This window comes from Papilio xuthus, unplaced genomic scaffold (genome assembly GCF_000836235.2).
Source record: "Papilio xuthus unplaced genomic scaffold, Pxut_1.1 DF827597.1, whole genome shotgun sequence".
NCBI lineage: Eukaryota > Metazoa > Arthropoda > Insecta > Lepidoptera > Papilionidae > Papilio > Papilio xuthus.
In genome coordinates, this window is record NW_013531052.1 from 3,481,007 (window position 1) to 3,506,321 (window position 25,315).

At 34.0% G+C, this 25,315-nt stretch overlaps 1 protein-coding gene across 1 annotated transcript; it reads right to left on the minus strand.

The window, feature by feature from the left end:
- Positions 1–256: 256 nt before the first annotated feature.
- LOC106118403 (protein hunchback) lies at positions 257–4,622 on the minus strand. Its single transcript, XM_013313071.1, has 3 exons — positions 4,434–4,622; positions 2,712–2,803; positions 257–2,448 (listed from the first exon to the last, which is right to left on the minus strand). The coding sequence occupies exons 2-3, from the start codon at positions 2,799–2,801 to the stop codon at positions 685–687; spliced, it is 1,854 nt and encodes a 617-aa protein (XP_013168525.1). The 5' UTR covers positions 2,802–2,803; positions 4,434–4,622; the 3' UTR covers positions 257–684.
- Positions 4,623–25,315: the final 20,693 nt, after the last annotated feature.

Genomic DNA, 25,315 nt, shown 5'->3' on the forward strand with positions numbered 1-25,315 from the left:
TGCTTAATATCTATAAAATACAAAAGAAATTAACTAAACTAAAAAGTATACTTCGTTATTAGTGATTTGTACTTACATAAAGAAGAACAGTCTTTAACTTATTGGTCATTCTTTCTATTATAAATTGAGTTGGCTTAACACATTTTAAAATGGAACCAATTTACGTATACTTTATGCTATAATATTATGTGACTGATTATCTTAATATTAACTAAAAACATAACTAACATATTTATACAGTTACGAAAATGCGTTCTTAAAAAGTAACAAAAAAAACGGAAATGTCGGACTTTTAATGAAATTAAAATGTGTGTAATAGATACACATTAGAATTACATACATATTAAAGTTCTAGCACGTTTATGAAAACAATATGTAGGATGTACTAATATTAATTCTTAGCATCGTGGCTTGTCCTGATGCTCTTAAAGTATGGAAAGTGTATTCACTAATAAAACTTTAACCAAACCCAATTCATACATCCATTACATATCAACAATACGTCAAGTAAATATACATACCTACGCAATTTCTCCTCAGTCTGGCTATGAGACTCTTTGGTTTTAAATATAACAACTGACATCAGTTTCTAAAATTATGCTACAATTCAAACTTACCCTATCCCTTTAGTGGCTATTTTGAACTCGAAAGCGTTGACTAGGGTTAAAAATGTTTGTTAAGGAGCTAGGCGTGTTGCGCTCGGCCGAGGTGAATAAAGAACGCGACACGGTCGGCGCTGCGTTCCCCACACTTGTTACACATAAATGGATCGTTGTACCCGTGGAAACCCATGTGGATGGTGTGCATCGTAAGATCGCCGAAAGTGATGTCACAGTACTGGCACGAGTATGTACTTGAGGCTGTCGATGTAGGAACATCTGCAGATGCATCAGATTCCGACCCGGATATTTCTTCGTCTCCCAACTTATTGTCTTCGTGTTGAAGACGCAATGCAGCTGGTTGTAATTTAAACGCGCGACCTTTTCTTCTGTTTTTCAATGATGTAGTGGGTGTTAATGGCGTAGTCCGCTCACCCGGCGGTGGAGACCCGGCTTCGCTGGTCTTAGCATTCGTTAGATCGAGCGCGTCGTTGGCTTGTGCCGGTGTGGTGCTGCGTGGCGCGGTGGGTGTAGGTGGTAAACTGACTGGTGATTTAGCTGGCGGTGATACAGCTCCACTTCCTGACGGTCGTTCCCCGTACGATAGGCGTTGTTGCAGAATAGATTGAGGGGAAACCGTTTGCCGTTTTTCTGGAACAGGTTCAGGTATGGGTGAAGTCCGCTGTTCGTAGTTATTGTTCGGTGGAAATAAGAACGAATGAGGTAGCAGGGGTGGTAGGTAGGGAGACAGATTGACAGGAAAATGACCTCCGAAAATGGGATGCGACGGCGCCTGAGGATGCTGGGGATTATTATTGTTATTCATACCGGATTGTTCGAATATTTTCGACAGTGGCTTTTGCTTTGGTCCCCGACGCGTGCCGTATACGTCTATAATTGGCAGGGGATTGGGTGTGCCGTCCAAGTTAAGAACCATAGCGGGATTGTGCTGATACTTGCGAAGATGAAGTTTTAGCGAGTGACAGTATTTGGTCGCGTAGTTGCAGTCTGCGCAACGATATTGATAAACGTTAGAATGTGATTTTAAATGTGAGTTGAGCATCGATTTATTGACGCAGGAGTAGGAACATTGTGTGCACTGGAAAGGCTTTGAACCAAGATGGTTTCTCATGTGATATTCCAAATGGTGCTTGTACTCTGTGACGAAGGGGCACTTACGACAGCTCAACATCTTCTCCGGCTTGATGTGTTCCTTGCTGTGCTCCCAGAAGCTAAGCTTTGTGACGGCGACGAATTCGCACTGTTTACATTTGAACGTTTTTACTTTTCCGTGGGAATTAACCGCGGGGACTCTCAGTCCGGGCTCCTCGTCGAAATCGTCATCGAGACCGGATCCATCACGTCCGTCGTCTCCTTCGGGCTTATTCTGGTTACCATCAAACCCGGAATCGTGGAATCGTTCGTATGAACGTGCCTCTTGCTCTCTATCTGGTGAGCCAGGTGGTGATTTAGGCGGGGTGGCGTCGGCTCTCGATATAGGTGTAGACACATGGACCGGCGGTGCTAATGTTCTCGGGGAATATGAGGTTTCGTATCCCGGTGAATGACCGCGATCTTCGTTGTTGCGCGCCTCGAAACCAGGAGGCGTGAGGAGACTGTAGGGCATTCCATTTTGATATGAACCCAGATGCATGCCGAGATTAGCTTTGGCTTTGAGTGACATATTGTCGTAGAAGGGCATCGGTTCGCCGACGCTGCCCACACTGCGCGGCGAGTGGCCGTTTGAATCCTTGCTTGAAGAGGATGGGGAAGCGCTATGAAAGCCTTCCGAGTAGAATCCACTCGTTTGATCCTTTGCAAAGCCACCTTCTTCCATTGGTTCGGATTTCTAAAAAGATGAACAAGAATTTAGAATACTAAAACAACTGGGGAATTTAACATTTGAGTCTTTATTTCCAAAACACTTTTTAAAAATTTCATGATCAATCAGTAATAGTTTAGATATCGCATTTAGGACGATTACTCCAAGAATTATTTGTGATACTTGATGTTGTGTTGGTATCAACGATGTGATACGCGATTCCGTATTTTTCTAAGTTATAAAAATGTTATATATCCCTAGAGGTTTATGTTTTTAAGTACAATACTTACAATAGTGGGAGGCTGTAAAAGAGAGGCCCAGTTGGGGGAATGCGTGTGGGGGCCGGGCGGCATGCCGGCCGGGGAAGCGCAACTCAGCATTCCTGCAATAGACATGTTCTTTTAGAAATAAATTCGCTATATCTATAAAGCATATAATAATGAAAAGTTGAAATATTTCAATGATGAAATGATGTTTCTTTTAAGGGGGTACAATTTTTGCTTAAACATGTTTGTCAGTAGTCCTAAAAATGATTTAGAGCAATTCTTCGGGTCTTTTATACAACGTATTTTTACAAACTTCTAAGTCGGCGATGTAATTTAAGGTTTGGAACTTAATTCGAGGACTACGATTACGATACGATTTTAGTGATCTATAAAAAACAACAATAAATGCCGATATTTTTCTTTCAGTGTTCTTTGACATTTATCTATTTAATAACAAATTAAGAGCGTTATTTAAGTTATATCGGCTCTTTTGTAGTTAAATGCGGTGATTATTGATGCCGCCATAAAGTATTAACAAATATACTAATTATGTAATGTTAAGTGTTAAACAAATAATTCGAAAATGATGTAATTAATGTAGGTCGTCGTATAAAATGCATTATTGCAAATATTTAATTTAACAAGCTATTTTCGTTTGGACTAGTTAAAAAAATATCTTATACGTAGTTTATGTTCTACAAATAGAAAGTAACTCCAACTGAATATGTACCGATTTATTAAAAAGGCTTAACGGATAAATAGTACAGAATTAAAAATGCTTCCGGATAAATGAAAAACAATAGAATTGATTATAAAAACAAAAATTACCAACCAAAACTTTATTCTAGCTCATTAACACTAAAAGACAGGTCTTTTTAATCTAAAGATTTACAAAAGATTTACAAAAGGTTAAGTACTTTTTGCGTTGCATTTTATATAATAAAACTATTGTTCCACTAAGATAACACTGTAGGTATCAATTGACATATTTGCTAGACTACTCAAATGTTGTCCGAAATCAGAGAAATCATACCGTCTTAAAAAAATACAACTTGACATGTGATGTATATAAATTTAATAAAATTAGTATGTTACGGAACATAAAATTGAAGACAAGTAACAATATTTGCAGTATAACTGTAAATATAAATGCAAATTAAAGAAAACAGTTTTCGTGACTGAATTTTCCGCGTTCTGCGGCAGTTTTGATGCAATAGTTTTTTACTACGTGCTTCGATCGGATTTGCGAATGTTTCTTTCAAAAAAATCGCAACGATTTTGAAGTAATTCGTGTTTTTATCGCTTTATATCGGTTGCGTAATTTGGATGTTTTTGCAAAATACGCTTGCGAAGCGTGTGTTTGTTAGTAAAGCGAAATTCGCAATATGTAGCACGTAGCCTTTAATTTTTTCGCAATACAAAATATTGTTTGTGACAAATGTTCCGACGGTAAACATCACAACTCTGGTTTTAATAATATTAATTAAATTAAAATTTAATATAAAAATGTTCTTTAAACTAAATGTATTAACATGCGATTTATAAAATAAAAATAATACTTATTATACGTAGTATTCAATTAATAATTAACCAATATTAAAAACAAATCAAATATTAAACTTTACTTAAATGAACAAATATTTTATAAATGCACATTAAATACTAAAAAATAACGAATATGTCACAAAAAACTGTATTGATTAGTATAGAAAAAATAAAAAAGGCATATAAAAAATAATTTCTTACCGTTCCGTTTTGTATTATGAATGTTGACTAAAAATCACGGCACACAGCTAATGTTTTCATTAATATCTTAAACTCAAACTTCACTTTGTTCAATCTATCACTAATTCAAAAACAAAATCACGTAAAATGTTTGAAGATGTTTTAAACACAACCCTTCGCCGCGAAGGCCAGATGCGATGTGACCGTTGCCGCAACTCGCAAACTACTGAAAAAAGATCTGTCAATTTTTATGCCCCAAACATCGATAAATGTATTTCACATTTGAAGGCGACGAAGTTTTCTCTCGAGAGCGAAATGACACTATCGCCCGATACGTCCGTCCCGTTCACACCCCCACAGCCTATTTTCATTCGAACCAATGCGAGTGAAGCTACTGTGGGTGGGGATCAAGTTATTAAGTTATTGTTTATGTATTATTAATAATAAAAAAAATAAAGTGAGTCTCATAGCTGCCCATTGCCTTTAGAATACAGCGGAGCCGAGTCAGTCATTATTTGGCAATAAAAGAGTAACTTATAGGCAAATGAGATACCCTATTTTATAGTTAACGGTCTTAATGTAGTTTGTGTTTGATGCTCATTTATTTTTGTAATACAATAGTCATTAATGTACAAAGATACGTCATTAAAAACAATAAAACATACGTCATAAGTATTGTAAGAAACAAATGATGAAAGAAAATGTTAAAACAAAATTGTTTGTTTTTTTAATTTACTTGTTTCTGACAAAATTAATTTAAAAACAAATGTCATTTATGTCAATTTCTGGCACATAATTAAGATAATACTATCAAATAACTATAGAATTTAAAAGCATACGAAAAAAAGGGTATATTTTTATTCCTATACTCATATAGACTCACACGTCTCAACGTGTGCAATCATTTGTGGTGTTAAATTTTTTGAACCAAGATTTTATTGAAGACATTTTTACATTAGGGAAAAAAGTGACTTGTTTTTATATAGCATAGTGATTCACATCCAAAAAACACCCTCATATGTATACGTACAGAATGTGGGGCGTAAAAATCTAAAATAAAAAAAACGTGTTACAATGGCAAGCGCGGTGAATGGGCGGCGAGCTTTTTACACCGATCACGCGACCAATAAGAGAGCGAGTTCTATAAAAAGCATATCGTTGTTGTTTTTTTTATTTTTAAAGATATCGAGGGAGCTACAACCAATTAAATTGTCGTTCTATTTTTATTCTCGTCCTGATCTTTGATTGCACTGGTTATTTTTATAAGTACCCAAGTACATTGATGTGATTTGTATTACATAATTAAAAAAAGAATAATACTGTCAACCAAAAAGTGATATCATTTTTTTTATATTTAAAATTCTATTAATTATTATTGACACAAAACTGATTTCTCAATATGTTTTGCGTAACGTTTCGTCATTATGAATTCACATATCTCAGGTTCTTTTTAATTAAAATATTTTAAGTACAGTTGCGTTTAAGTTCTTCATTTTTTAAATTGTTTAGTAAATCATTTTTTTAATTATATTCACTGACTTATACTGCCAGTGCGTTATTATTGTTATTGTGGACGTGTAGTAGATGTGATGTGGAATGGAATGGACTAATAATCTTTTTACTAAGAAATCATTTATTGATAACATTGAAAACAATAATGATGAAGTAACACAAAGCGCATATTTATTTATCCCACGCTCACTAATGGCTTGTGTAAATTTAGTCAATAAGATATAAAATAAATACGAGGATAAAAAAAACATACGTACGAATTGAGAACTTTGTCCTTTTTTCTTAAATAAAATTAAAAATAAGACTTCAAATTAAATAATAAATCCACTAATATTTTTTCCCGAAATTCCATTGTTTTTATTTGTATAATGATTAAATAGTCGTATGACTTTATGTGCACAAAAATTATGTATTTTTGATATTAGAATATTTTTACTCGGAGCTATAAAAGATGGATAATAACTTTTTGAATATATTATTAATATTCTATTTGTTTTAAACTGCCCATTGGAACTAATGTGAGTTTCTAAATGAGTTAATATTTAAATAAAAAACAAGGCGTTTGGAGTATAGTAAAAAATTACGTTTTTGTACGTATTTTGCATTTGCTGTAACAATACATGATGTAAAAAACAGTTCATGGCCGAGGTAAGTGGCATAAACAACTTGTTCTGTTACACGTGCAAATTCTGACCAAATATTATTTTTAATTATACAATATTTAATTATAATTAAATATAAAATTAATCTATATATATATAACAGAAAGTTGTGTTAGTTATACTAGTTATAACTCAAGAACGGCTTTACGATATGGTTGAAAATTGGTGAGGAGATAGTTTAGAGCCAGGAGAGAGGGAGGACATAGGATACTATTTATTCATTTTGTTTTACTTACTTACTAATATTATAAAAGCGAATGTTTAGATGGATGTGATGTGAATGGATGGATGTGGGCTACAATAATTAAGTTTTTCAGGCAGAGTCGTGGGCGACAGCTAGTTATACATAAATTAAATTTTATTAAAATATTTTTTGCGACGGTTTCCCATGAAGTCCTCGCTAGTAACTTTGTTAACAAATGCCACTTAGAAAATTGAACTCCAAAGTTTTAAAGCAACTTTCAAGTTTAATTTTTGGACTTAATTTTTTGGGCGATGATTGTCTTCTGTCACTTCCGCCTATAAGTGTATGAAAGCAGTATTTTTATAAGTAGCTATTCAACAGTGCGTTGTCTGCGATCTTATACTAGAGAGATGCCACATACGCGTCGTTGACGTTTGTTAAAAGACTAAGGTGCATTGCGAATCTCGTTTTGTCGCACAGTGCATATCTCTTGGTTTTTACTTCGGTGTAACTTGTGTTACAGTATTGCTGTCTTTGTTTTGTCAAAGAAATGTAAGGGACGACAATATGAAGAAGTGTCAGTGCAAAAGATTTCTGGTGTATACATTGATTTGTTTACAACACAAGTTGCAGCTTTGCCGCGGTGTCGCCGTCGCACCGCCCGTGTGGCATGTCTGCAATTCCTTAAAATTACAATGTAATTTTTAAGTTAATTTATTGCTGAATATATTTTATATTAGACTACTAAAGAAGTTTTAATCTTTATGTCATTAGACCTGATATATTCAAAAACAGCACGAGTAACTTAAAAACTTCATAAATTAAAATAAATTAGTAAATTTACCTTAATCAAATAAAACTATTTAATTATAATGTACTGTAGACATAACATTATTGTTTTGCTGTTATCAGTTATTTAGATATAAAAAAATGAAGCAATGAAACTCTGTAGCACACGCACTCTAAAACGGACCTTAGAAATGTACATTAGGTTTGGTTTTGCACACTGAGCCTGTCTGTTATGTTGGTCACACAAGTTAGGTTTAAGGTTTCATCCGTAAATGTGTAACCTACAGAAAAATCCTGGTGGATGTACGAATCTCCGGTTTGTCTTCAAGTTTAAACGTGTGGTCTGCATTTCATAGAAGGAACAAAATTTATGCTAGTATCAAATTATTCCATAATAATGCAATATGATGACATGGTGCTGATCTGATGATGAAGTTGGAAGGAGGCACTAGGAATTTCGCAATGAAATGACACGTTTGAGTCGTCTTGACTTACAGTTTGTCTTCTTTTTAATTGTAATTTCCTTTAATTAAATGAACATAATAAAAGCCTGTTGTTAAAAAAACATATTTCAGGTAACTTCTATAGCTATTTGTTTTCGCGTCTATATGCTACAGATAAAGCAAAGCTTAATATAAGATAGGCGACGCCTACGCGTCATGTACAAGCAAAGACATCAAGATGTAATTAGTTTTATTAGTTTAAAAATGATATAGTTTCTTTGTCGGCGCCGGCTACGTGATTTGTATCCGACGGCGGGAGAACACAAACAACTAATCGAATTTAATAATTGTAAAATAATGGTTGTCGTTTTAACAGTTAATTAACTTGCCAGTTATAGAAAATGCGTTATAAATATTTGCCGATGTAATTGATAGCAAAGTAAGTTTTTAATTCATATATTTAGTTTGGTCAATGTTTAATCTTCTACTAAAATGCTTACCAACCTTACCGTATGCTTACTCTATGTTTTAAATGTTTGTGTTTTTTGTCTATGTATGTAATTAATAGCTCATGACTGATATAACGAGTTCTAGAAGTTACGAGATAATGATCAAACTATTGAGTATTATATATAGCTTCACCAAACAGAATCGATAGCGTTGTAATATTCTCCATTTTCCGGTCAGTGCACTGGCTGAGGCTCGCAGAGATATGCGCCGAGCCGGCCACAGCTTCGCAGAAAAGTGCCCTTATCGCGTCCAGTAAAAAGTAATGCGCTCAGCCTTTATGGCAGTTGCGAGACACGCTCTTTATTACGGAGGGCCGGCCCACACAGGCTGGGGACATATCGGGAGAAAGACAAGAAATAAATAAATCAATTTTGAGCTGTAATTAATAGGAATACTAGCTGCCGCCCGCGACTTCGTCCGCGCGAGATTATAAAATAGATGTTGGCCGATTCTCAGACCTACTCAATATGCTCACAAAATTTCATGTGAATCGGTCAAGCCTTTTTGGAGGAGTATGGGAACGAAAATTCTGACACGAGAATTTTATATATAAGATCTCAATATATCTATCTGTGAGAGGTCTCCTCTGTCAGTTCGTTTGGACTACTGCTTAAAATTGACTAACCGTGCGTTTCTGAGACCATGAAATCTCTATATGAAAACATCGTCATCCCTATCATTATCATTGACAAAAAAGAGATAACAACAAATTATACGTTTTAAAAGGAGATTTTGGTTTCAGAAACCCACGGTAAGTTAATTACGAAAGCTTATTAGTAACACTTCTTTTAAATAAGAATGTGAACGATATTAACATATAATTATTCATTTGGAACTTTTTAATCAATGCAATGAAATGCAATACAATTTTGTTCGTGTATAAAATAAATTATTTAGATTAAGTAGTTACACATTTGCAATTCAGTTTTGTGTCTTCCTGGATAACGATAATACCTATGACCCGGCTTCGGCTTCGCTCGTACGTCGCGAAACACTTTTTAAACGCGGAAGCCGGGCTCTCGATCACATTCTGTGGTCGATCGATTCCCTGATAACGAACACATTTATTTTAATTTCGATAAGGATTATCATTAAAACCGAAAAAATAATGACGCAAATAACGTACGACTTTTTGGACATGGTTTTTCTAAGGCAAAAAGTGGTTATTATGAAACAACGTAAAGATAGCGATATGACATCGCTGACTTTTTTGTAGAAATTTTTGAGATCTACAATTCTTTAATAACTTATTTTTAAATAGATCTAACGGTTTAGTCAGCGTAAGTCATAAAATTTAGTGTTCAAATATACGCTGTACTATAATTACAAAGAAATATACACACACATCCGGAATACATAACCTACATGATGGTGAAAACCATATTTTAATTTGTTTTATTGTTTAGTAGATCATTAGAGTCAAACAGAGGACACGAATTGGGACTTTCATTTATAAGATTTAAAGAAAATTTTGAGAAAACATTCCAAAAATTGTTGAGTTTTTACTACGAGTACTTCTAATTGTGTTACCTAGGTCATATGGATATATTTATTTTGTTCTTGTTATATCTACGCCTTTACGAGTATTATTTCCCCTCGCATAAAAAATGATTGTACCTTCAAATCTATCCCGAGCGGAGGGCTGCTCCCCAAACCCAGCCTCCCAAACCTCCCCTCCCCTTAATGTCCACCCTGCTCCTTGCCCCCTGTCCCCTGCCCCGTCTTATATGAATGAGTCGAGCCTGCACGAATATAGAATTACGGCTTTATTTTATTTACGGCTGCACCTCGTAAAGAGTTAATGGAGCTACGCATTACTTAAGTTTTGTTACGTTTTGATAGACTTTTTTAAAGACGTCGAATTTTAAAACGCCAAGAAATGTTCACTCCCCTCTAGTTAATTATTTGTACTGAAACCTTAGAAATTTAAATTTATTTAAAATAATATTTCTGATAAACTTTTACCTCGGTTTGACATTTAGGTGATGAATTTGGTAAAAACTTTTTTATTTTCGCTAACGTAGTTATAGGAACCTCTAAGGTATACATTTCAAGTTTCTATTCCTAATAAAGTTTGGACTCTGCGTAGATATGTACATATATCATTCAGAGTTTTGTTACATACAAATAGATTTGTCGTATATATACGGATAAGGTTTACATATAATAATTATTTTTAGCATAGTTATGACGCAAATGACGATAAATAAACTATTTGTATTGTAGATTACCTAACATTTGGACTTAGGTTTACCTTGAAATCGTGACCCTAAAGTAGAGTCAAGTGGACTACATAATTTAATATATATGAAGTATCGTACAGTATATTATATAGGCTAGCATGAGTAATCGTGGGTTGATGAGACCAAAATCCTCATGTAAACCATATTTTTATTTCTTTTTTGTCATGGATAAACAGTGATAACGATATGTTTTATACTGATGTTGCGGTCTCAGAAACCCACGGTAAATAAATCAATTTAGAATGTGTACAGTCAGTGTTGAAACAGGTGATATTGATAAAAGTTAATAAGAAAATATCTTACTAATACCATACTAATATAATAAATGAGAATGTTTAAATGGATGGATGGATGTTTGTTTGAAGGTATGTCCAGAACGGCAGAACGGATTTTAATGAAATTTGGCATACTTATAAATAGGCATAGTCTGGAAGAACACATAGGCTACCAATTATGTTTTTTTTAATTCTACGCGGACGGAGTTGCTATTATTTATAAATACTATGACTTACGTTCGTACCTAGGATTATTACATTTCGAAAATAAAAATCTTAATTATTTTAAAACAATGATAAATTATTTACACCTGTTTAAACAAATATGTAAATTATTGTATAAAAGTTTGTGGTGCGTAAAAAATAAATAAAAACTTATTTAAATAGCAAAAGTAAAATATTGAGCAAAAATATAACGTATAATCTTTTATATCAAGTGATGCCGTACTGTCTTAGTACGGCATCACTTGATCAAATATAATCAACACATTAGTGTAAAGATGAGGAAACACGTAAGTGAAAATTTTCCACTCTGAGACCAAAGACATCGAGGTCGCGTTTTTTGGGATGTTAAATTACCTATTACCTATCACTGAATGCTTTCGAACTAATTATTATGTTGTATTCGTATTGAATATTTACTTCGATGTTAGAAGCATTAAAAATACACATGCCCCTAACAACTGCCACGTGTCAATTTTTCGCCCTGATTCGTGGCATCCGGAAGCTAAAGGAAGAAAAAAAACAAATAGCAAAAAGCGAGAGTGGTAGTAAAAGCGTTGTGCTAAAATAAAATAATTTATTACGGAGGCCACAATTGTTTCGCGAACGACGATGCCTCTTTTACATTGAATTTGCTATTTTGCGACTCCATTTTTATTGTTCGACGTAGGTACGTTTTGCATTTTTGTCATTACTAGTCATACAGGATGTTCATAAAAAGAAAATATTTTTTTATATTTATATTAACGCTATTTAGTTTTGGTAATACTTATCCTAAATTCTCTAATTGCCTGAATGTTTTATGGGATCGATATTAGATTTTTCTAGCCATTTATTAAGTATGCATTTCTTGTTGTTTATATCACGAAGAAAATATAGGTTAAGTTATCAAACGTGTTGACTTATTTTTAATATGACCATTTGGACATTATTTTATCGATAAAAATAGCGTACTTAACTGTAAATTTAAAAGACTTCTTTGCAATAATTTTTTGCATGCCATTTAATTTTTTGATTTGTGATCAGCCTGTATATCTATTAACTGACCTATGAAAGTGAGCGTCGTTTTTAGTTTTTTTTTTCAAGCGTACGTTTCGACTCAGCTGCCAGTGACCATAAATCATGTCTTGCCCTATTCAGTAGCCGAAATTTGCGAGAGTTGTGGTGCTGTTTCTATGTTATTGTGCTATGCTTTGTTTTAATGAAATAATTTTAGTTGAAAAGCGAAAAGAAGTTAACAAAATGAATAATAAAAAGTTTAAATAGGTTTTAATTTGATTTAAATGTACTTCGCTGTTTAGAATGATATGTTGACGTGAATTAAATTAACAAAATTTTCTATTTAAATGATTATTAAGAACACATTTGTTGCCAAAATAGTATGGAAAATTTAATTTTTAACATAAATTGTAAGACAGATTTATGTGTATATATGTTAGATACTTTCCGTTAATTACAAAAAATGGTTAAATAAAAAAAAATGTCAGTTGAAAGTATTGCGGCACGCGGCGCAGCTGCCGCACTTCCTCTTCCTAATACCAGTAAAGAAAAAAATATAAAACAAATAAAACTACAAAAGTATCAAGGAATGTGCTAAAATTTATTTATTTTCCTAGATAAACGTAAAACTAACAAGATATAATTACTACGATCTTTTAACAAGGTTAAAGAAACAGAAATAATATTTGGTTATAGCTCACACAATTCATTTCTATTACATTAATCCTACAAATATTACAAATGCCAAAATTTCGATGGATGGATGGGTGGATGTGTGTTGTCTTCGGAACAATTTAACTAATACTCTTAGAGCCCGCTTTAACATCTTCGCTGGAACTGGCCCGGCTCGCTCCGTGAAATACCACGACCACCAGAAGACAAGCGTCAAGTGAAAGCAATTCCGCGTTTCGTCTGGTGAGTGTGCGTCCCGGAGGCCTAATTTAGTCCTCTTTCCCTTCCCACCCTTTTTCTTATGACTTTCCGGATAAGAGGATGCATGGAAAGGGAAAATATTTTTTTTCTGTGCATCCTCTCCTCCGTCGATTAAAGGTAAGCAACGCATATGCAATTGCGTATGTCAATGGGGAACGGTCACTCGGAACATATAGGGAAATCTAATAAATTTACTTTGATTGGTGAATAATATATTATTGGAGCTTACTATATTAAAAAGTAAATGTACAATAGGAAAAATAAAACGAGTAAATGTCATTAAGGCCTTAAACTTTTTACGATTCCTTTGTCAAAAAACGTTTGCTTCTAGTTCGGTAGCCGATTACCTTAAAATCACAATTTCTCGGAAGGTCTTTGCACAAATGGAGACGAAAGTAAAGTCCCTTTGTATTTATTTTAATTCTTAAAAGAAATGAAAACTTTTTAACCTGAAGTTTAGTGATGGATTAAGCGGCACATTTTTCAAATACTTTATTATTTATATTGAAGTTGAAAACCAAAAGGATTAAAATTGTTTTATTGGTAATATAAACTTTAATAAAACTAACGGTACATTTATATTAAAAACAATTTGAAAATATCCTTTATAACTTATTACCAAATAAACAGCAAGTTACAGTTACTATAGCCATTCAGATTTAAGTTAACTTTAAGTGTTAAGTTACAACTACCGACACTTTATAACAATCTCTTTCATCCAAGTTGTAGTTATATTTTTTAACTAGTTGTCGCCCGCGACTCCGTCCGCGTGAAATTAACAAAAAACTTATTAAGTAGCCTATGTGTTCTTTCGGACTAAGTTGTACATCTGTAAAAAAATTCAGCGATTCCATGCAGCCGTTTTAGAGATACCTTCAAACAAACATCCTTCCATCTAAACATTTGCATTTATAATTTTAGTAACATAAGTTCAATATACGGCAAGATAGCTATAACAAATATAATTGTGTCATATCCATTTTAACCTTATGAATGAACCTTTTTAAACGATACCTGTATAGGAACACCCCAATTCTAATAAAAAACGTTCCCCCTACGTTTTGTAAGTCAGGTTTATAAAAAGTTTAACAGGTTTTTTGGTGCTTTTATCCGTATAAAACGATTAGGTCGCGATTGTCGAAAGTTCGGGGGAACTTTTTATCATCGCCGCGTTATGTCAGTTTTTGTGTTGATAGGGATCTCTCACACGTTTTTTAAAAGGTTTTTTATCGCATTATGTCAGTGATAATTGATTGAGGTGTTGTTTACAAGTGTATCAGGTTTTTTTAACTAGTTTTTTTTTTATATCATAAGGTGGCAAACGAGCAAGCGGCCACCTGAAATCGCTGAAATAGCGAAGTGACCGTTGCCCATAGACATACGCAATTGATTATGCGTTGGAGAGGGTGCACAGAAAGAAAATAGTAATTATTCTGGGTGGTTTATTATTTTTTCTTGCTTTGATTCTGTTTTGTGAGATTTTGTGAAATGTGTATAACTTCTAATGCATATTTTGTTCTTGTTATTATATAATATACATAGTTATTCTCCGCGACTCCGTCCGCGCAGAATTTAAAAAAAACTATTGGTCGCAGCGTAATGTTATATAGCCTAAAGCCTTCCTCTATAAATGGACTATCCAACAAAAAAATAATTTTTCAAATCTGTCTTGTAGTTCCTGAGATTAGCGCGTTTAAACAAACAAACTCTTCCGCTTTATAATATCAGTATAGATTTGTTAATTGTTTTTTGTGACTATTATACCTAAATGAACTTCTAGAATCTAGAACTTAGAAATAGAATTGTAATTGCAATAAAAAATTGCTGCTTACAAGCAAGTAGTTAATTCAAGAGGTGATTTTTTTCTTTTTTTTTGGGTCACTAGTAGTAAAATTTATGGCAAGCATGAACGTCGAACTGTGATCAAGTAAATGTTCATTTCGAAATAACAATTTATAATTTATTATTTCTCAATACATGTAGCGATGAGTTATTATTACGGGTCAGCCGCTTTGAGACGCTGTTCCTATTGTGGTGCCCGTTAGGGTCAAAATGGTCGAGGGGTCAACAATTTATTTTAATTTTTGAGAAATTTTCATACCTTTGTATTACGTAATAGAAACAGTTCATTTTGTTGAATACTTTGTCACGTTTTGCACCAGATAGGTTTAAAGTATACAAAAAAAATATATCTTTTTATTTTTTCGATAGGATGATGACGTCAGAATAACAATATCACTCTGTGTCGCCACTGCTTAGTTCTAGTTATTCTATTTATTTTAATTTTATCATGTTAACCAACTCTAACAATGGTGTGCCTTTAATAAAACTTACAATATTTCAGCATCTTTCTGTACTCGTCTAAGAATCTACTGCTCTTAGTATATTCCGTACATAAAGTTGTTATTTTTTTACAATTGTCATAAATCAAAGCCAAGGGGTGCTGTAATAACATCTTAACCGTTAACCTTTGGTCCGCAAGACGCGCGGTACGACCTGACCGTTAGGCAATTTAAATCCGAACACAATCGAACCTATTGACCCATAACCTACAACTTTCCCATCCTTGTATAACAACAAAACGATCTCAGTTTTCAAAATAAATCAAAGTTCGAACACAACAGATTGAAATTCACCGAAATGTGTCAAAATCGTAGCAACGGAAACCGGACAATGGCCGAATATATTCTACGGTTACATTTTATTTTATTCGAAATCGAAAAACGGTAACAATATACAATTGTTATAGGAGGTAAAAGGGTAGATTTTAGTAATCTTCTTAATGGCGTGTGTGAAAAGATTATAAATTAAGTTTCTGCAACAAATAAAAGTGACCCGGGGCTATTGTCAGGGTGTCAATATGTGTGACCGGGGCTATTGTGTTTGACCCCGGATTTAGCGACAATTTGCGATCGCTTCGTTTCACAGTCGTGAGCGTTCGAACCAGTAAGGATTTAAAATACTTTACTTATCCCCAATTCGATATCATTATAGTAATGGAACGAACAAGTTTTTACAGATTCTAGTCAATCCATAACGGCTATTAACAATCGAAATAAGTTATCTTTTAAAAAAATTAACGGAAATGTTTATTGAAAATATTATTATACATTCATGTTTTATGTCTTACCTTGTATATAATCTTTTTGCTATGAGTAATCTTATTGTTATTTCTATAGTAAATATATTTTCAAATTTTTTTTAAATGGTATAGATTGCTTTTAATTTGACAGAATTTAAATTTGTTTAAATGTTATAGTAAAGAAATATATCTATATAAAAGAAAGTCGCATTAGTTACACTATTTATAACTCAAGAACGGCTTTACCGATATGGTTGAAAATTGGCGAGGAGGTAGCTTAGAGCCAGGAGACGGACATAGGATACTATTGATTCTTTTTCTTTTTTTTCGAATTTATGCCTTGAAGAGCTGCTTTTTATTTAAGTTATCTTTCCATTAATTTTTTTATATATCCACGCGGACGGAGTCGCGGGCGACAACTACTAATGTATAAAATTGTATTTCCACCACAAACAGTATCTTTAAAGAATGAACTTTAAACTGGGACGGTATAATTTAATTTCGTTCCACTAATTTAACAATTGTAAGAGCGAAATCAAATTTCTTATATCATCGTAATGGCCTTGCTTTGTCATTTGTAGAAATACAATATGCCAATATATGTGACCTTTATGTAATAGGCGTATAAAATGCATTTGAAAATTTTGCCGGACAATAAAATGCACTCAGTGCTTGCATTAAAATGGCGAATGTTGCATTGTTACAGTTGACCCCTCGCCAAAAATAATGGGCAGGGGCAGATAAATTAAAAATGGCTCAAAAATACCCCTTGACGTCCGGCGATTTATCGTTCCGGACACATTTTATGTTCGAGTTCCCGATGTGAGTGGTAAGGGCGGAATACGGAGAATATGCTCCGGCTATCGAATATGTAGGTATAGAGTTACGTTACATGATGACGTCATAGTTATTCTACTAGTGGTTGGCTTCGGGTGTCGTTTAACTTAACCGATTCTCCAAAAGTAATTTTTCAACAAAATAAGATGCAAGTACTTTCGAGTATGATAAATATAATTACCAAGACTAACAAGACTGAAAAATATAGTCTAGAGATCTCTTTTATTTTACTAATATTATAAATGCGAATGTTTAGCTGGATGTTTGTTTGAAAGTATCTCCAGAACAAATGAACGAATCTCGATGAAATTTGGCATACATATAGAACATAGCCTGGAAGAACACATACAAACACAAGTTAAGTTTTTTTTTAAATCCGCGCGGACGGAAGCTCGGGCGAACGCTAGTGTTTTATGAAGTAAAAATGGCCATAATGACGATGAGACGTTAAACAGTTTTAGTTAATTTTATGAAAAGTTGGACAATTTTATTTTCCCGAGCACGTGTACGATGTAACCGTAGAAATAATCTTTAATATAACCGTGTCCAGGTAAAAAATGCCAAATGCCCGGGCACTTGCATAAAGCACGTAGTTGATAAAGCAGAGGAATCGCTTGCGGACACAATGACATAAGATCGATGCGTTTTTTTTTAAATGCTACTTTTTTAAACTCCCGTACAAAGCGATATTATTTTCAGATCTTAAAATTTTAAGCATTTAAAATTAAACCTTGTGTATTGGTGATAGAGTTGTTTTATTCATTACGATAGAAATCTTTTAGCGGTTTTTAGAGAATATATTCTTTTTATAACGCCGTCTTTTGTAGTTTTTAAAAGGACACGGCGATTAGGAATGTCCATTTTGTCGCATTTTATCGCACTTTCGGCTAGCCTGCGTACTAAATGCCACAATTGATCGATGAGATGCATTCGCACCTGCATTTCTTACCGATTCTACGTACTGGTGCAGAATATTAAGGGAATCTTGGTGTATAATAGTTTCATTCCAATGCACTTGTAAGAATATTTCATTGGATATTTAAAAATAAAAGAAGTCTTTTGTTTTTTTTCAACTTTTTTTATTGATTTAACGACATGAGGAGACTATTGCTTGACAGTTTCAGTATACATTTAATAGTTCAAAACCTATGTGTTATTAAAAGTCGGGAAACCATTTGGTTTCGACGTCAAAAGCAAAAAGTATTTAATATGCATACAATACAGTCAGAAATGGCACAATCTTGCAAATAAAAGAGTAAATAGGCGAACGCGATGCGAAAACTCCGATATGGGATTCCTGATTTGGCTTCAACGCGCCATGAATAAAACATGGTGGGTCGGGGAGGGTGAAAGCAACCCTTTCTCTGCCAAAGCAATCTCTCCCACACCCCGCACGTTTTTTGCGACAGTTCACTTGCAATGGGGTTGATTATATATAAGGGCTTCGATTTAATGTCACATGGAATATATCCTTGGACCAAATCAATGAAAATTTCGTCAGGGGAATTCGTTATTTAAAATATTATTTGACATTTTTAATGCTTTGTCAAAGTACATAAACGTTTTGGACTTGAAGAAAGCTGCTTACAGATCGTAGTAACTATAGTTTTAAATAGTTTGATAAAAATAAAAAATATTCTTAAAAAATGTTTTGTATTCCTAAAATTAGTTTTCTCTTGTAGGTATAAATTGAAACTTATGTACTACGATTAGTATTTCAATGTTAATTAGATTAAAGTAAATAAAAGTAACTAAAAATATGAAAATCAATTCAATGTAGTCGTAATATTCCATGTAATAATAGCGAAAAGGGTTTGGGATTGGAACGAAATTGAGTCGCCCCCATTGTCACAAGCATTTGCTTGATAGTAATAATTGGTTTTATTCTTCCATAACGATAAAAAGGAATTCACATGACTAGTTGATCGTAATCTCGAAAAGAAATTGAGCGGGATAGTTTAAAGCGCTTATATTGATTAGTTATACAACATTTTCTACGGACCTTTTTAAGTTCCAGAGGACGACGATTAATTATTTTGGTTAAAACACATGTTTATTTTGTGTACAGAATAAAGTTCCAGTTTATTATAAAGATGTAAACCGTGTGACGTCAGAAGTGGCCAGTATTTTATAAACATTATTATCGCAAAGTAAACAAGCCATCAGAGAGCATAAGAAGATTTATGAAGCGAAATGACTTCAGATTCCCTTTTCATATAACGACTGGCAAACTTCCCCCGCACTCATAATTTTAGATTCCCTTCGAGAATATTTTTTCCCGCGAAAGATAAAAAGAGACGGCGTGCGTTAGAACGGGATGCGAATAAAATCCATACTTATAATATTTGCAGGCTCCGTACTCCGCACACACACATAGGTCGTACGATTTACTTCTCTTTGGAGAGTATTGGACAGTATACAGTAGGATTCAAAATTAATAATTAGTTTCCCATATTGCCTAGATATTGGGAAGGGTCGACAAACATTAAAATTTTATTAAATGACATGTCTCACAAAAAAATGTAGCAAAAAAGAGCGTTTTACACAAAAAAATCCTGTATAACAAATTTGTGAGTTATTATTTTATTTATATTGCGAATACTAAGCTAAAGGATTGATTGTTATTATGTTTGTTGTCTACACGCTTTTTAAAGTAACATTTATAGACAATGTCACCGTTATTCCATATTTCGGTACAAATGTTAGTAATGTTATGAATTTTGTTAAGGAATTGGAAACATTTTAAAAGGAATATTAGCAGTAATTGAAACATACTGTATATAACATATACGCACACATAGAGCTGCCCCAAGACGCTCAGCGTCGCGGCGCGCTGAGGAAAAAATGTACAATGCCATAAAAAATCAGCGTCCATTCGCTCCCGGAATTTTTACCCGTTTTTTCCCCTCGGAGGGTCGACGGTTGCCATGGCGACCGGGCCGCCCCCGCCCTCCGAACGCCCGCTGTAAGAGCTTTGCGATATTTTTACGGCCGACGAAAATGTCCTACGTTGATTTCTTTTTGATGCGGACTGTGTTACTGCCGTAGCCGTATATAATTTACGATGTTATTTGACGTATTCCTTTTGTGACAGAGTTAATAGCATGCTGACATAAAATATATATTAAACAGTATATTAGTTCATGATATGCTTAATAATTAAAACTTCTAATATTTCAATTTCGATACTTGCTATTACGTTCTTTTGTTGTATGAATGATGATTATTTTTCATTGAATACATTAATTGAGCAAATACGTAGAGAAAACGTATCGTTTTCCTTTCGTTGTGCACTGACAAACAAACACACTGCTTCGGTAACTTAATATTTGGAAATCAATTATCCATAAGACGTATTTGCCATACCCGGAAAATAACGGGATTAGGAAAAATAATAAGTCGCCTGTTCTCGATTGATTTTTGTTTGGATATTATCAACATTGGATTGTAGCTCAAAAGAAAATAACTATTTCTTCCTTTCATAAACTGATGGGACGACGTGTCCTGTAATGGCGACCACCAACAGGCCGACGTGTGGGCCTCCGGCAAGTTGAACCGATGATGTGGTCTACGTTGCGGGTGTATCCTGGATGAGAGCAACACAAGACCGGTCATTGTGGCGATGTTTGTGGGAAGCCTATGTCCTGCCGTAGGCTACATGTGATGATAATGATGATAACGTAACTGGATTTATAAGCCTTATTTTTGATTAAGTAGCAATTAAATAAGTAAATGCATTATGTCGTTATCAAAAGTTTTTTCCGTTAATTTTACAAGTCAAAATATATATCCATTGTAAAAATATATCCATTAATTAAATGAGATTTTATGTACATGATGAGCAGAACTTTCTTCGATATACGAGATAAATATCGACATAGGACACGCCTCTCTGCTATAAAAAAACTCACATAAAAATGTACATATATCAGACTGCTTACAGCCGCGATAAAAAACCTCCCCAATTTTTAACAGCTTACCTCTGATTGGCTCACGAACCCCCAATAAAAAAGTAAAAGACGCGTGCGGCGATCGCACGTTCTCCATTCAAATATGAAAACACGCACGCGCTGTCGTACGTGGCGACGGCTGCAACTTATTATTAAACTATCACCAATTTAAAATGACACACCGTACCCCCTCCTTCTACGTAACAATTCGTGTCGTCGAGCAAAAAGTGCATCGATCGAGGGGTCTTCATATTCTGGACGTCAGCGTAAAAATACTCAAGGAAAAAATATAAAACCGTAGAGGGAAGAATATTTAAAATAGACTCGACTCCCCTTCCGTATGGGGAGCGGGATTGATATATTGTCGGAGTTAGTTCGGATTCTCATAATACACACGGTGTGTTGGTGCAGCGAGGCCGTAAGATTTGTCAATATACGACATTCTGCGGCCGCTATTTCGGTGCTGTCGCGTGTCGCCCCTACGTAGAGATCGAATTTCTAGATATTGTAATGTTTACCTGCTTTACCGACTCTGGTTACAGCTTCCGACGGGTAATAAATACATAGGAGATTGTTCATATAGCGACAGAAATGTATATTCATAGAAATCAACAAAATACTTGCTTAAATAATAAACAGTTAAATTTTTCCTGAATAGTTTCTAACGAAATAGAGTCGTTTTCTCGCCACTAATGCTATCATAAATGAACTCTGGTTTGTACTGGGTAGTAATCGTATAAGGTAAAGAGCAAGGTCAGCAAAGAACTATGGATTCCTGGTAACAATAAAACTACTCGTTTATAAACTTATTAAATAATTTTCAATGGAAATTACACTTTAGTTTAATACATATATGATTCCCGATATTGATATGAAATGTTGTATTATCGATACATACATATAAAAACATCATATAATGAGTATATAATATTGAAAAGGATGGACTTCAATTTAATTAGCATCAGTCAAGCGCTCTAAGCCGGGCTAAAACCGTCAATTTATTATTATACGCCCGTATCCAATTTAAAACAACGCAGGCCCGAAAGCAGCCATTAGGTGTTAGGGGAGCGCATTGTTTTGAAATGGAGAGAATAAAGAGGGGAATCCTTGTGGAGCAGAAAAAACAATTTAAAAATAAAATGAAATAATTATAAAAGGGAGGGCGAACGGCGCGTGTCATGGCCGCTTATTTATTTCTGCGTCTGTTCAGCTGCCGTTTGAATTTCGAACGCCTTACGCCCTTCTGCGTCGGTTGGTGCGCAGCGCACGAGTGACATATGGGTAGAGAACATTGCCATACACAAAAAATGTTTATTAAAGTTACACCTGTTAAAATGAAGATTGGTGGCCGCACCTGGCAATACACTCATTTTGCTTTTTTACATTTGTATAGCATAATGCTTGTAGATTTGCTTTTGAGAGTTTCCACTATGGAAATACCTGCATAAAAACACACAGCCTTATTATTATTGTAAACAACAGAGATAATATGTTACTGTATACATGTCGGCGCACCATGTTTCCCAACCTCTGTTTCTATTTTTCTGTCTCTCTCTCTCTCTCTCTTAATTTTAAAAACTTAATTAGTAGCCAGTTTTCCAGGCTATTTTCTACATATATGCAAAATTTCAGCGAGATCCATGCAACCGTTCTGGTGATACCTTCTAACAAACATCCATCCATCCATTCGTATTTAAAATCATAGTAAGATTACGGATAATGTATTAGAGTGTAGACAAAATGCGGGTGCAAAGCTAATTGAATCAAGTTTTTGTTAACATGCCAGCCAGTATCACAAAAGAAATTTGATTTCAGTTTTCGATAACGAATTACAAATTACAATAGCGGTGGAGGGGAAGCTTATTTTAGATGGAAATGATAATTTAAGCTTTATTTTTAAGTGTTGTTGTTTATGTAGTTATGTTGATATTTAATATCTACATTATATGTATGTGTCGAACCAGAATAAGAAACAGACCGAAATATTTTACTCGCTTATGGAGATTTCTCTCTCACCCGAGCTTTCTCGCTTGTGAAGGTCCCGGCACAATACAATGCCTCTCTTTTATAGAGGTTTCTCGCTTCTCTAGGCCCGATTTTATTTGTCATCCGTTTCTATTTTATGTCATTTGCTGGTCAGAATGTAATTAGATCGAAAACTTATCATGGTAACAAAATAAAGTCTTAAATTGTAGCTTATTGCTATAGTTTGCTGTACGGTATTGGATCTTAAGTGGAAAGCAAATTTATTTCTTTGTCTACACCTTTGTATAAGAAAACGGTCACGATATTAGATGCTGATTTTCAATATGGCAACATTTTAGCTTTTAAAATAAAGGATTTCAATTTCAAAATAGGAATTGATTATTCTTCACACTTATTAATCTCCATTTGTCAAAGCACACGATAATATCAGGTTGGTAGGAGGAGCGCGCGTTATCTTGATTCCCTTGCCACCTACGGGACTCCGGGAATTGTGTTTGACAATTTTACATCATATTTAATCAACTGACCACAACAGACCACCAAAGCTGTTGTCCTAATTTTACGACTTCCACGTACGTTGTCTTTTTATGTATAATAATATTGTAAATAAACTTTCAAATATCCTTACAATTTCCAGCAAAGACGGATATATGAGACAAGACACAAATATTTGTAATAGAAGTATTTTGAGCCAATTAATGGATTTTGTTTTAATTTCTTTCTAATGAAACGTTAGTTTTTTTGATGAACAAACTGTATAAGATAGAAATTTGACATTTTTATAATATATACAGGGTGTCATTTCTAGATAACACATGTGACCGTTGAAATGTCCACTTTCTTAATATAACAAGCATATAAATGACAAAAACACCGCTTCAGCTGTAGGCCATTAAGTAAAAAGGGGGATCATTTGGGACACGTCTTTTTACAAAGGACCTTATAATGACCGGAAAAAAATCACACTTTTACGTACAATAGAGTCATGATGTGAGGGTGGACGGTAAAAAAAAAACAATTGGTAAAATCGTTGTAAATTCTGTGGAAGGAGATTTATGTTGCCAGTAGTCATTGTGGTGCGTTATCGGCCCGAGCCGAGTGTCCGGTTGCAGATGCTAGATAAAAAAGGACCTCCTTTGTCATTAATTGCGCCAATTTTTGCCCATAGACACAGTGATATATTTTTTAAATCACAATAAGTGACGTTTATGTTTTTAAAAAGTTGTAACGATAAAATTAAATAGATTATGGTTAATTTATATAATTGTATATTCATAATATAACAAAAGTTTCCCATGTCAAATGAATTTAATATATTGTAAATGTAGACATAAGTCAGATATTTTCACGTTTTACTTTAACAGGTCGAAATGGAAATGTTTCCGAGAAAAAAAATGTCTAAAAGAAGTTTAAAAGTTATAGCAGACTGCACTTAAAGCGCCGACGTCGAGTCGTGGACGTGGTTTGTCAACATGGGGGACACCCTCGTCAGCTGACGCGCACAGAACTTTTCACGCTCAACATACGCGTCTTCACGACAAAATTCCTCGTCTATGGTCAAAGAAAAGTTTTAAAAAATTAACATATGGATAGAATCTTTTTCCAAAAACATAACTAACAACTAACTTGAAAAGTTTCTTTAAAATAAACCAACTTATGTTTAGCTAAACTGAACATACTGTATTCTCTTGCAGAACAGTAAACAGGAAAATACAGATTAGTATAAATATTGTTCTTGTTTCGTTCGACATTGAAACCTAAATAAAAACTATAGCCCTAGCAATGTCTAAATGAAAAAAACTGAAAGTTTACTAAATGGAAAAAAAAAGAAAATCTTTAAGGGATACATGTTGAAACACATATAAAACATTTTGGACTTCATTATTTTGAATGCATAAAAGTCTCTTCCTGAAAGCATTAAAAAGAAGCATCGAACAGATTTATCGTTATTTTAGTTTGTAACAAAGTTTTTGAAGTTCGTTTGAAACATTAATTTGAACAGTAAACTATCTCCGTCACATGCAATGAAGACGAACGACCCGTCTAATGAACGACTTAAGTTTGCCAAAGATTATAAAAAGGAATGCAGACAGGAAACTTTATTGACACAAGCTAGAAATTTTTCATAGTTATTTCTACCAATTTCTATAATAAAATATTTAAACCTCGCAGCATCATAATAATGTATAGCATAAACAAATTACTAATCGAAACCGACTAAATTTTTATAGTCCGTGTAACTTTGAAAGTGCTAAAGCTAAAAACAATACATACCT